The sequence below is a fragment of the Talpa europaea genome (genome assembly GCF_964194135.1).
Source record: "Talpa europaea genome assembly, chromosome: 5".
NCBI lineage: Eukaryota > Metazoa > Chordata > Mammalia > Eulipotyphla > Talpidae > Talpa > Talpa europaea.
In genome coordinates, this window is record NC_140071.1 from 129,857,760 (window position 1) to 129,871,772 (window position 14,013).

The 14,013-nt window shown below is 44.5% G+C and overlaps 1 protein-coding gene across 1 annotated transcript; it reads left to right on the forward strand.

Annotated features, from left to right (window-relative positions):
• Positions 1 to 790: 790 nt before the first annotated feature.
• On the forward strand, positions 791 to 9,709 carry CCKAR (cholecystokinin A receptor; the record flags this gene model as incomplete). The annotated part of the gene is made up of 5 exons (XM_084233243.1): positions 791 to 902; positions 1,553 to 1,804; positions 4,667 to 4,928; positions 7,757 to 7,884; positions 9,050 to 9,709. The coding sequence occupies 5 exons, from the start codon at positions 791 to 793 to the stop codon at positions 9,580 to 9,582; spliced, it is 1,287 nt and encodes a 428-aa protein (XP_084089369.1). The 3' UTR covers positions 9,583 to 9,709.
• Positions 9,710 to 14,013: the final 4,304 nt, after the last annotated feature.

A 14,013-nucleotide genomic window follows, 5' to 3' on the forward strand; every position in this document is an offset into this window, starting at 1 on the left:
ACTCAGCGAAGGCCCACTGGGTGAATGGACAAAGGAAGAAAATGACTGAATGGAAAATCTAATCTGCAATTTTTTGTAATAAGCATCCAGGCACCAATATTCAAAAGTATCCCTGTCCTTCCAGTTAACAAGGGCAGAGACCACAAGAAATAACCCTGGGGTTGGTAACAACTTAACAACCGGGCAGCGGTTAGATCCACACACATTGCTGGGCACGGCGCCAAAACTAAAATGGCACTAATTGCTTTTCTATAAGGAGGTAGAAACGCAGCCCCTCCTGCCCTCCAGTCCTCGCGGTCCGCATTATCCTATCTGTTACCGTGTTAATTGTTCCTGTCTCACACGGCCATGTGGGCTCTGGGCTGCTGCTGTCTGGGCTGCTGACAGGTTCCCACAGAGGAGAGGTACTGGGAAGCGTGTGTTGGGTGTCCGAGTGTGTGTGTGTGTCCATGCGTGTGTGCACACGTGTGTGTGAGAGCAGCGAATCTCTGGGAAGGGTTAACTCCTGCTCGGGCTGTCCTGCCCAGGGCCCGAGGCTGGCCAGGAGAGGGGGTGGGCCTGAGGTGGAGCGGGCTCTGCTCGCCTCTCCCAGGCAGGAGCGCGAGCGTTTGCCGAGCTGAACTGAGCGTGGAGAAGTCAAGTCGCCTTTAGGAATGGCCACAAAGCCCCCACCTGGCAGCCACCCTCTCCCCGTCCCTCCACGGCAGGTGGCCTTCGGGAGACTGTCCTTTGAGGAATGAGCCGGGACGGAGCCGTCAGCAGCGCACTGGGTGGACAGCAGCCAGCAAGGATGGATGTGGTCGACAGCCTTCTTGGGAATGGAAGCAACATCTCTCCTCCCTGTGAACTCGGGATGGAAAACGACACACTTTTCTGCCTGGATCGGCCCCTTCCTTCCAAAGGTAAGTGTCGGAGCCTCTTATTTCAATTCTCAAAACTGCTAAGTGGAGGGACATGAGCCAAGGCAAAGCAGATAAAGAAAACAGCACAGAGTCCCGGTGAGACAGGCTGGAGAAAGTCATCTGTTGAGAAGTGTGGATCAGAGCTTCAAAAGCAGAGTTGACTTAGATGCCCCTACACTTCCCTGGAGGGGCCGGGGTGGGTGTGTAGGACGCGGGAGGAGGCACTGAAGTGTAACGACGAGGGTGGACAAGTGTCAGAGCTGGACTGACAAGCTTTCCAGAAAAGAAGCTGTCACCAGCTAGCCGCTGCCTTTTCTTGGGGGCAACCCAGCGTGAAGAAATGTTTAAAGCAAAATACTACTTAGCAGCTAGGAAAGAAAGCAATCGCTATTCACTTGAGCAGCTTTGTTCTTAAGCAACAGTTTCTCTCCCAGAGATCCTGAAACAAATCAACCTTTGAGAAGCAACTGAATCACTCTGTGCTGTCCTCTCAGTGTGTTTCTGCTAAAAATTGTAAGCACAGGCGTAGTAGGGCTGCATGATATGCATCCCTGCAAAAAAAAAAAAAGACTGAGCAATAACCTTTTGCTTTGCATCCTAAGGTTTTAACATTCTGCTCTCATAACCATCTCGTCCCCGTTACTCTGCAGAGTGGCAGCCGGCGGTGCAGATTCTTTTGTATTCCTTGATATTCCTGCTCAGCGTGCTGGGAAACACGCTCGTCATTACGGTCCTGATTCGGAACAAGAGGATGAGAACTGTCACCAACATCTTCTTGCTCTCCCTGGCTGTCAGCGACCTCATGCTCTGCCTCTTCTGCATGCCTTTCAACCTCATCCCCAACCTGCTCAAGGATTTCATCTTCGGGAGCGCGGTTTGCAAGACCACCACCTACTTCATGGGTGAGTTGCTGCTGCTGACTGGCCACAAACCCACTCAGCTCTAGATCTTTCCAAACCCCTGACTGATCTGTGGAGTTGTAAGAAAGGAGATAACTGGCTGTGTGCAGCTCTGTGTTAGGACACAGCTCTGGTCTTATGGGGGGGGGGGGTCTGTCCTCCTCATCTTTGGATCAGCCCTAGTTGCAGATTTCAGAGGTCACTTTCTCAAAGTGGAATAAGTTGATAGGAAGCCACAGAGAGGCTGGTTTCTCTTACTGCTGTTAGAAAGAGGGACTTCAGCTGCTCTGCCCCTTTCTGGAAGCTATTGATTGTATTCTGAGCTCTACCCAACCCATGGCATGACTTTGGGGGGTGTCAGGTATGGAGGAGGGGTTGCTTTGTGTTGCTCTTGCTTTCCTAGGAAACAGGGGTTATTTGAACACTAGTTTCATTACAACTGCAGATCCCCTTCTCAGAATTCACTTCCTAGTTTGTTACCCCAAAAACTTGGGCCACCTCAGGCAATGAGACAGACAGACAGAGAAAGACAGAGACAGAGACAGAAACAAACAGAGAGAGACAAAGAGAGAGGTCTGCCCTAGACAAGGAGCTGAATTTTTTCCCGGAGCCTGTGGGGTCACTAAGTTGGCCCTGATTGGCTGAGATGTGCGTCTCTCTGACTGTGTCATTTAAAATGATGGTGAAAATAATAATTAGAAAAATCACAGGAGCTAATATTTTTTAGTACTTTTTAGTTACCAGATATTGTGCTAAATGCTTTTACTTCTGTGATCTTATTTTATCCCCCAACCAACCTAAGAGGGAAAGACAGCTTTTGTTCCCAGCTCCCTGAGGAGGAAACAGGCACCAAAGACACACAGGCAGGAACCTCAGAGCTGAGATTTGAACCCGGGTCGGCAGCTGCCACAGTGGCCAGTGAGTCCCCTGCCTCGCTTTGCGCCTGCTCTGGCTGTCCTGGGCTAACAAAGACATGGCTCTGGGGACCCTCTGGCTGCCAAGCTGCCCTGTCCTTTGCCCGTTCTGAGAACTAGACAGGAGGTAGAGAGGCGGGAAAAGAGGGGGGAGCTGTTTTTTTTCCGAACTATGCCTTGCAAAACATGCAGAGCTGATTGGGCTGGGGCCGTCCTCAGTGACCGGAAAGCTTTAAAAGCCTTTATTTCTCCCAACTGAGGAAGCGGGTTCCAGCTCTGACAAAATGATGATGAATTGCTGATCTGCAAGCCACGGACAAGTAACCAAGAAGTGTGGCTTGGTGTCCAAGTCCTCTGAAAATTAAAAGGGACTTAAATGAAAAGGACCAGTGTTAAAGAATGAAGCAATAGGGCCTCCCCAGTGGCTCAGTGGTTAAGCGCTGGGTTGCAAAACTGCCCGCAGCCTCTGCAGCACCAGTTCGATCCTCAGCCACCGGGTGAGGGTCCCACATGACGCGCAGACCTCTCCTGCCGCACCCGCTGCTCCCCTCAGCAGTGTACTTCGTCAGTCTGCCTGCTGTGCTCTCCCCTCTGGCTCTGGTGAGTTCTCTCACCCTCCCATGCTTCTGACTGTACCCAATGCTTGTATAAATAAATAAATAAAACTTTTTTTAAAAAATGAAGCAATAATAACAACTAGCATGACATAGCACCCCAGGCTGTCAAGGCCCCTCCAGATGTATGTATATGGCACCAGAATTACATTCTCTATATACCCACACACACACACACACACACACACACACACATAGATGCGATGATATTATTTCAGAATCTTAACCAGAGTGTGTGAAAGATTTAAAATGAATGCTTTGTGGTTGTGCAACATGATGCTTGTACTGAAGACCACAGAATTGTCGACTTTAAAGTGGTTCATTTTATGCCATGTCACTTTCACCTCAATGGAAAAAGTTGTGGAAAACTGTCAAGATAAAAAGCAAGATAATTCACGATGTGTTTGCTATACCATCATGATTTTGTGGGATCTCTAATTCACTCAATTTTGTATTCATCTCAATACGGTTATCAGCAGCTAACATTCATCACACTCCTCTAGGCAGTGAAAGTAAATCCAAAAAGGTGGCCTGCCTGATGGTGAGCTGCTTCTCTCCATGGTCCACCATCTAGGCTTGACTCCAAGGGCTGTGGAGCTCTCAGATTTAAATGTCACCAACTCTTTGGGGTCAAAGCCAGTAAAACACAGCAAATTCTGTCCCAGAACAGGTTTTTATTTAATAGCTGGGGAGGGGTGTGTCATAGATTCCTTTAATGAATTTAAAATTAGAACTTTTCTGTAGGTGGGATAGGAATAGATTTCATCCTCTTGGTTATTAATTAAGAAGCATCTAAAGAGTTCATTATAATCAAAGTTCAACAAGCTTATTTAAAAATTGACATTAAGCTATATTTGCAAATACCTTTCTTCAACTAGCTTAACTCCTTTTTGGAACAAAGCTGAGAATAAACCATTTTTAAGTATATATATATGTGCATTTCTTTACCCTCTGAGCATTTTCCTTTGATATCAAAGCAAATCAGACTTAAGGTAGTGTGCAAAGAAACTGGGATTTCTTTAAAAAAAAAAGATGTATTTATTCATGCATACAAGACCTGGGGTACAGGCCAGAGGTGTGGGGGTGAGAGGATTCACCAGAGACAGAGTAGGGAACAGAACAGGCAGACTGACTGAAATACACTGCTGAGGGGAGCAGGGGGCGAGACAGGAGAGGTCTGCTGTGCCATGTGGGTAGCTCCCGGGCTGGGGATCGAACTTGTGCTGCAGAGGCTGTGGATAGCTTCATAGGTTGCATCTTAACCCCTTGCACCACCAGGGAGGCCCAAAACTGGGATTTCTGAGCCAACATAACTGCGTTCTGTGTTCCTTTCCCAGGCACCTCTGTGAGTGTATCCACTTTTAACCTGGTAGCCATCTCTCTGGAGAGATACAGTGCGATTTGCAAGCCCTTACAGTCCCGGGTCTGGCAGACCAAATCCCATGCTCTGAAAGTGATTGCAGCTACCTGGTGCCTCTCCTTCACCTTGATGACTCCATACCCGATTTATAGCGACTTGGTGCCTTTTACCAAAAATAACAACCAGACAGCTAACATGTGTCGCTTTCTGCTGCCAAATGAGGTGATGCAGCAATCCTGGTAAGTTGCATAGTGCTCATTTGCTTGATGTAAATTGATATAATTTTACGGTTTTTGTGAAAATAGAAATGCATTGTTCAGGGTGGTGGGGATTCGGTTTCCTAGAGACTTTGAGAAGGATCTTTCTAACCTCTTTCTAGGATCCCAGGGATAGCTGACACTTAGAGTGCTCTATTTTGTTTCTTTTAATTCCTGTAATGCAGGTTTACATTATTGCTTGTAACTTCAAGTGTTATTACCATTGCACCGAGGACCTGTGGCCCGTTGTGCTCCCTCCCTGACTAGCTCTTCCCTCCTCTTTCCCTCTAAGTGATACCATCCAGTATTTGTCTTTCTCCTCTTTTTTTCTCCTCTTGACTTATTTTGCTTATCAGAATCCCATCCCTTCATGCCTCAAATGGCATGAGTTTATGGCTATTATAAACAGTGCTGCTATGAACCTCGAAGGCAAGTTTCCCTTCCAGTCAGTGTTTTGTGTTCTTTGGGTAGACACCTCAGAGTACTCTGTTTTCAGTGCCATGCATATATAAATTCAGTTAATCCTCTCAAAACCAAACAGGGCAGGTCCTATTATTGTTCCCATTTTACAGAATAGAAACCTGAGACATGGACAAATTAAATTGTTCATGGTCACAAATCTAGAAGAGCCGTTCACCACTATGCAGGTACTTCTAGATGGTCTTGAGGGAAGTTTGGCTAGATGCCCTGGAGGGCTATGATTTCCTAAAGAATTGAAGACAGCAGAAAATGAACTCCAAATCCCATGTGGTTTTTCTTGGAGCTGCAGCTACAGTTCTTGCAGAGGACACTTCACTAAAAACAAAAAGGCAAGATTCCCATACCTGTTTCTTGGCTTATGGATTGGATGATTTGGGACAATTTCAAGTACCCTCTCTGAGTTCAGATTCTTTATATATACAGGAATTTTTAAAAAGATTTATTTATTTATGCATACAAGAACTGGGGTACAGGCCAGAGGTGCGGGAGGTGAGAGGATTCACCAGAGACAGAGCAAGGAACAGAACAGGCAGATTGACCGAAGTACACTGCTCAGGGGAATAGCGGGAGAGTCAGGAGAGGTCTGCTGCTCCATGTGGGTTGCTCCCTGGCCAGCCAGGGATCAGAGTCGTGCTACAGCAACTGCGGACAGCTCCATAGATTTTGTCTTAACCCCCTGCGCCACCAGGGAGGCCCTATATATACACACAGGAATTTAATAATATAGATTTCTTGTATCTACTTCATTGAGTAACTGTAAGATTTCAGAGTGTCATTAAATATCTAAAAAAGTACACCAACTTGGTGGGGCCTCTCTGGTGGTGCAGGGGTTAACTATCAGTGCTATCAAGCTGTCGCCGGAGTGGCCATGAGTTCCATCCCTGGCCAGGGAGATGACCCACATGGTACAGCAGACCTCTCTTGTCTCACCCGCTGCTTCCCTAGTGTATTTCAGCAGATCCACCTGTTAGGCTCTCCACTCTGTCTCTGGTGAATCCTCTCACCCCTCGCACCTTGGCCTACACCCCAGTTTTTGTATGCATAAATAAATTAGATCTTTTTAAAAAAAAAAAAAAGGACACCAATTCACATATTATATTTACTGATTCCACCATGTTTTAGAAGCAGGGAGCTAGACATTCAAAAATGACTTAAAACAGAGAATCCCTGCTTTTTTTGCCTCCCTTTTTTTATTTTAACCAAGTAGTATGTACGTGCGCATGAGCGCACACATACACCCACACACACACACACACACACACGTTATGTTGCAAATGAGAGGGACATTTCCAAGACTCGGAAAGGAATCTTATCAAAACATGTCCAATTGAAATGAGAAATGGCCCAGCCTCCATGAACCTCTGACAATTTTATGGCCTAATCAAGTAACCTTACACACGCCAGACTGCAAGAGTGATTTAGGGCCCAGACTCATAGAGGAGGAGGCTGCAATTCTTCAGGAATCTAATGTGTTTAGAGAAAGCATAGCTCTGCCCCCTCCGGGCACTATAACAAGCATGCACTGCGCCAAGGCCAAAGAGTCCGTCCGAATGCCAGTTTTTGCAAAACCAAGGTTTTCCATCATTTCTACTTACGCATTTGATTATTCTGTTGTTAAAAGTCAGCTAGTGGTATATCGTGATGTTTAAGAGTATAGGTTGTGAAATCATATTGCTTGGGATCAAATCGCAATGCTGCCATTAGCTGTGTGACTTTGGACAAATTATTTAAACTCTTTAAATCTCAGTTTCTCATTTGAAAAATAGGTATTAGGATAATAGCATCTACCTCAAAGCCACTATGGAAGTTAAATGTATGTAAGTATAGTAGTATGTTAAGTATACATAAGGCTAAGTATTTACACCTAGGCTAAGCATTATAATACATATATTTTTATATATGACAAAACATATATAGTAACTACACGTATATGTGTACACACACACACAATGTTTAGGACATGTGAGGACACTAAGTCCTCAGTGAATGTCAGCTATTGTAATTTCTTTTTGATAAAAGATTTATTGAGATCTAAGCCTCATGCTCTCACTGTTTTAAGCTCTCACTAGTTTTACATGTAGACTAATTTCAGCCACAGAATTACCCAAACTTCTCCAGTTTAACTAGTCCTTCATAAGACACTATCTGAAAAGAAGTAAACAACTCTAATGACTGAATCTCCAGACATGGAATTTCCAAGGATATTAAATACTAGTAATTAATGTGTTTGCTCAGACCAGTTCAAATGGAGATGAATCCTACTTATCCCATCCCATCTGAGTTTGAAATACTGGAGGGGCTGGTTATTGGATTTCTTTTTATTTTATTAGGCACACGTTCCTGTTACTCATCCTCTTTCTTATTCCTGGAATCGTGATGATGGTGGCATATGGGTTAATCTCTTTGGAACTTTATCAAGGAATAAAATTTGATGCTAACCAGAAGAAGTCTGCTAGAGGTAACTATCTTTGAGCTGTGTATGTGTGCCAAAAGATCACAAAAGCTGGTTTTCTCTAACTTAGATACATCCAGAGTGCATATAGCGCAGACTGGAGATTTTCAAAAGTATTCTTAGGAGATTCTGTGTTTTAAGACACAGTTATGAGATTCAGTGTCTCTGTTTTCTCATCTGTAAAATAAAGAAATCATTCCTCTCAAAGAGGTGCTGAGTGAAGTGAGATAATACACATATAACCTGGTTATAAGCTGAGGGTTCACGTGATCCAGACTTACTATAATGCTGCATCCAAACGGACATCCTCCGGCATCCAGAACACATTGAAGTCAGTTGCCACAGGCTTTTCTCCTTCCCCGTTCATTACAATCCAACACCCACTATTCACTATCCACTAAAATACCCCCACACCTTTGTTGGCTTAGCTTTCCCCCCTTGTTACTCCACTCTTTTTTTTTTTTAAGATTTATTTTATCTATACAAGAACTGGGGGACAGGCCAGAGGTGTGGGAGGGTGAGAGGATTCACCAGAGACAGAGCAGAGAGCAGAACAGGCAGAAGGACCAAAAGCACTGCTGAGGGGTGCAGGGGAAAGCTAGGAGAGGTCTGCCGCACCATGTGGGTAGCTCCCTGGCCGGCCCAGACTCGAACCATGCTGCAGAAGCTGCAGACAGCTTCACAGCACTGCGCTCAACCCGCTGCACCACCAGGGAGGCCCTCTTACTCCTCTTTCACTCAGCTCTTTATTTTGGTTGTTGTTGATTTTCATTCATTATTTAACTAAAGCATTCTGGAGGCTTACCAAGCAAGCAGGAAGCCTTTCTCCTGAGGATCTGAGGAAAAGGAACTAGTGTGAATATCCATTCTTTAATCATTTTTATCCTTATAATCTACACACATAATGTTATTTTATATTATACCATAATATATATATCATATTATATATGATATATATATATCATATCTCATACCTTATATTAGTTTTAAGAGGCTTTTCATTGGAAGTAATGGTTAGTCTAGATCCACACTTCCCCATAGCAAGGCAGGCCCAAGATTGTCCAGTTCTTCAGTTCAAGCTTGGTCTGGCCACTCTGATGGAGGGAGGGATTCCATGCCTTCTGTCCGGCACCACCATCCTGAGCATTAGTGATGTCACTTGCCCATCCAGAAAGGAAGCTGAGCTCCGCCAGCAGCGGCGGCAGGTATGAGGACAGTGACGGGTGCTACCTGCAGAAGTCCCGGCGCCCCAGGAAGGTGGAGCTCCAGCAGCTGTCCAGCAGCAGCAGCAGGATCAATCGCATCAGGAGCAGCAGCTCAGCGGCCAACCTGATGGCCAAGAAGCGGGTGATCCGTATGCTCATGGTCATCGTGGTCCTCTTCTTCCTGTGCTGGATGCCCATCTTCAGCGCCAATGCCTGGAGGGCCTATGACACCGCCTCGGCCGAGCGCCGTCTCTCGGGGACCCCCATTTCCTTCATCCTCCTGCTCTCCTACACCTCCTCCTGCGTCAACCCGATCATCTACTGCTTCATGAACAAGCGGTTCCGCCTTGGCTTCTTGGCCACCTTCCCCTGCTGCCCCCACCCTGGCCCCCCAGGGGCACGCGGGGAGGTGGTGGAGGAGGAGGAAGGCAGGACCACAGGGGCCTCTCTGTCCAGGTACTCATACAGCCACATGGGCGCCTCTGCCCCACCTCCCTGAGCAGGCAGCCCCTGCGGTGCAGCAGCAAGGAGGGGAGTGGAGGGAAGAACAGGAGGGAAGGAAAAAGAAAGCAGGGGAAGGAAGCGGGAAGTAAAAGAGAAGGAAGTTTCCATTTCAGCAGGAACAGTTCGTTGTCTATGTTTCATCCTTCACCCCGGATTCAGGGATGAAGTGAGGCCATGACTTGTTTCTAAGCAGTTCAAGGCAGGCCATTTTCAGTAACATTCACCCTCAGAAAACACCCAAGCAGGTTGGTAACAGGCATCCAAGAGGGTGCATGCTGCAAATGTCATTGCCAAGTCCTTGTTCAGATAAGGATTTCGAGCTTGCTGAACTTTAGAAGGTTCTAGAACATCCACAGTGGGCTCTCCCCATAGTGACATACTCCTATGCTCTGCTCTTGATGCAGAATTGTGGGGACTGCCTTGTCCCTGGGGAGCCCATCCATCACTCTGTCATGTACATTCTGTAACCACCCTCCTCATTGTGGCCACAAAAGGGAACAAGAAGCAAACCCTCCTCTGGCCATTTTCTGTAGTAAGAGAACGGAGTGGCTTTTTCTTGAGGTCAGTCAAGGACAGTCAGAGACCTAAGCTTATGTCATCATCAGAATAGGAACATTGTGTCAAATTTGGAATTTGCAACTTGCATTTCCAAAAAAGAAGAGAGAATGCCAGGCAAATAAGCTGGGTGGAATGCTTGCTTATCTTCAGGAATGGCAAGTGCCACAAGGGCACAGAAATGCTGTTTTCCTGCTTTAATGATATATTGTAGAAGAACTCCACCTTGCTATGCTGATATTAAAACTCAAGTCTTCTTTGCCTCAATTTCTCACCCTATCTGACATTTTCTTTTTTCCAGAAAGCCTCTGGGTACAAAGGAGAGTTGGGATCTATGCGTGCCTGAGCAGAGTAGAACAGGGGCTGGCCTAGCAGAAACACTCCCAACGGGGACTCAGTTACCAAATAGCTTTTGAATATCAAAGCTGCTGTGCCTTTGAGTTCAGTATATATATTTGTTACTAATTGGATTGATTTTATGTGTATGTATAAATCAAACATGTAACCTTGTCCCTTACCTATATACTTTTTGATGTTTTTCAAAAGAAAAAAAAATAGCGAACGGATGTTAGAACTCAGCAAGTGTTACCATTTTTCATTTACAACAGTTGGGGTTTTCTGTGAGCTGCTTTTCTCTGCAAAATTAGTGCTCAAATCTCTCCTCTAATCTAAAAATCTCAAATTAAAATAAGCCATGAGTTCAACATTTAGATAACATGAAATGCATCTGTATAATAGAATGTGTCTAGGCCACCAACATCTCCATCTGTCTTTCTTTACTCTGTTGGTTTAATTTTTAAGGACAATATTGTCCTGTCAGCTTAAATAAATGAACAGACATTTTTGACAGAAAGAAATTTACATGCTAGTGGAGGAAGTAAAAACAAACAGAAAGAATTCACTGTTTTTATGCCTGCAGGCATCTCCAAAGTGAGATTTTTGCAGTTTTGTTTTCACAGACACTGACTCACTCTTCTTGCACCCAAGACCCACTGACTTCAATTATAGGGAAAAGATCACTGTGACAGTGGAGAAGGGCAGAGAGTAATAAAGAGGTGATATAAATAGGGGGGCTCACTGAACAACATGTGGGTGACATCGTGTGGGTTTTTGCAGGAGGACATAAATGATTGTGTGCTAATGGGGAAGAAATATTGAGGATGCAATTATTTATTACAGGAGACTTTTCAAGCTGGACATTAGTTTTTCTGTTCCTCAGGCTGAAATCTCCTTTAATATTTATAATTGGTCATTTCAGTCAAAAATTTCAAGGTAAAAATTCAACCCACTAAAACCTGCACTGCTAAAACGGTAATGGTAAAATGTCTAAGAGATGAAAATGTTTTTGATACAAAATCTGAAAATTTCCTGCCAGAAGAATGAATCTTTTCTTCTGACAGTGTCAGTATGTAGATGAAAATAAGTTAGGTTCCCATTATTGGGAATCTCTGAAATTTCCAAAGGTTTGTTAATCTTCAAATAAAGTTGCCAGATTTGGCATATAAAATGCAGGATGCTCAGTTAAATCCTAATTTTAAATAAACAGCAAATAGTTCTTAGTATGACTATGTCTCATGCACTAAAATAGATCCTGTGTCTTATCTGACAACCTTACTTTAAAATATATATATTTTTTTTTTGTGGGACCCTCGCTGGCAGCCAGGAAACAAACCGGCGCTGCAGAGGCTGCGGGCAGCCTTGCAGCCCTGTGCTCAACCGCTGCACCAGCAGGGGAGGCCCTAAAATAATTTTAAAAGCACATAAAAATATTAATAAGATTTCTCAGCTCTAAAACAGTAAAATGCCTCTGTTCACTAAATGTATTGGAAAGTCTTTCACATGATGGAAGCTTTATTAAAAAGAAGAAAAAAAGCTATTAACTTTCTGAATCTGTACCTGACCTTTGGAAGTGGTACAATCAACAGCTGATGTTAGCCTTTAAAAAACTTTTTTTTTTTTACATAAAGATATTCTAGTGTTTTGTTGGGTCAACTGCCTTTATTTTGTGCTAAAAAAAAAAAAGGCTAGTTTAAAATAAAGTGGCTAGTAGAATAAAGAAAATAGATTCCCCAAGTTTCTAGTATTTTCTAGTGTTTTCTGGTTGCTTCTACTAAGCAGCAGTTTAGTCAGAACTTGGACACTGGATTTATCTTTGATCTTTACTTAGCCCATCTGTCCCTGCGTCTTCTCATACCCTGATGACTGCAGTCATTGCTCGTAACAAACTTGTACGGGTGAGCCAGGCACCTGTCTGTACTCTGGCCACACGTCTGTGTGTGCTTAGCAGCTGTCCCTCCACTCAATTAAAGTGTGATCTTCATGAGGCACATGACGGTAGCTGTTGAACTTCCACAGTGTTTCCTACTGGTGTTTTGTCCAGTTCTCTGCACACATGAATGCTCAATAAATGTTGTGACTGACTTCTGCTCTGCATCCTGTACTTTGGTGGGGGACACTCTATTTTTTTGCCTATTTTTTGTCAATGGTGATTCTCAACAAGGTGATTCTCACAATGGTGATTCTCAGCAAGAAGGGAAGACATTCTTTGGGGAAGAGGGTGGCATCAAAATTTCTTGAGCTCTTTTTCCAGTTCTATGTGTATCCCCACCCAAAATTTGGCTGTGTAAGCATTTGCTCCTCCTTTTTGTCTCCTTCGAAGGGGTGTGCGTGTGTATGTGTGTGTGTACATGTGTGTAAAATCACAGGTGTGGTGCATTGGTTGTAGGTATGATATGATAACATATGTTTGATGAGGTGTGACCCTATGTCCCCAAAACATATACAGTATTGTGAACCTAAGCTGCCTCAATAAAAATAACTAAAATTTAAAAATAAATCACAGTTATTATGGGAGAGTGTGGTGCAGGAATGTGTTAAAACACATTTTTTTTAGAGCAGCGGGGGCAAGGAAGATATTGTGTGATTCTACTCCTATGAATAACTAAAGTAATCAAAAATCATAGAAACTGAAAGTAGACAGGTGGTTACCAAGGGCTGAGGAGGGCTGGGGTGAAGGAGAAGTAGTGTTTCTCAAGAGAATCAAGTTTCAGCAAAATGAAAAGATTCTAGAAACCTGCCATTCGAATATGCTTAACACTAACCCATGCATTTAAAAATGGTCAAGATGGGAAATTAAACAGTACGTGTTTTTTTAATACAATGATAAAGGGGGGTCTGTAATATCTCCCCACTTAGCTCCTCCCTGACCGCATTCTCCTCAAGGAAAACAGTACAAAATCATACATTTCTAATCCATGCCAAAGTGTCCAACTCAAGCACTGGGGCTGGTAAATATCCTCAAAGCCCTTTCTGCTCCCTCCCTCCATCCTGAAGGACCCTCTGGAAGCCTCTCAAGTCCAGCCCAGGGCCCCCAGGTCACCTGCAGGTCTAATAATCAGCAGCGGCGATTTCATTTCCTAGAACATTTTACACTGCTCAACCCTGTCCCTACAGTCCTGAAAAAGAAGTCTTTTAGGGGTTAGGCATCCCCATAGGAGACCCCATCTTTGTCTCTTACTCCTTCCTCCCCCAGACATCCGGTCCTGGCTCCGAGCCCCTGGTCGAGGAGGATCGGAAAGCTGGCTCTCGGCATTTGTTTGCACGGTTGCTCTTGTCCTGGATGCTGCTTTCCCTGTGTTTATTAATACACTTTGCCACCTGGCAGGAAGGCATGCGATAAGATCAGCAAATGAACTCTCACCTCTTTGGCAAACTGCCAGCATTATTAAGGTTGCGCTCTTTTCTCAGAATCCTTCAAAAGAAGGCAAATGCAGGCCAACTTATCCTGTTGTGTGAAGCCTGCAGTGTGAAGCTTCCTGGTCTGCCCCTTCACCTGTTACCTTTTTATTGTGTTCCCCTTCTCCAGGTGTGA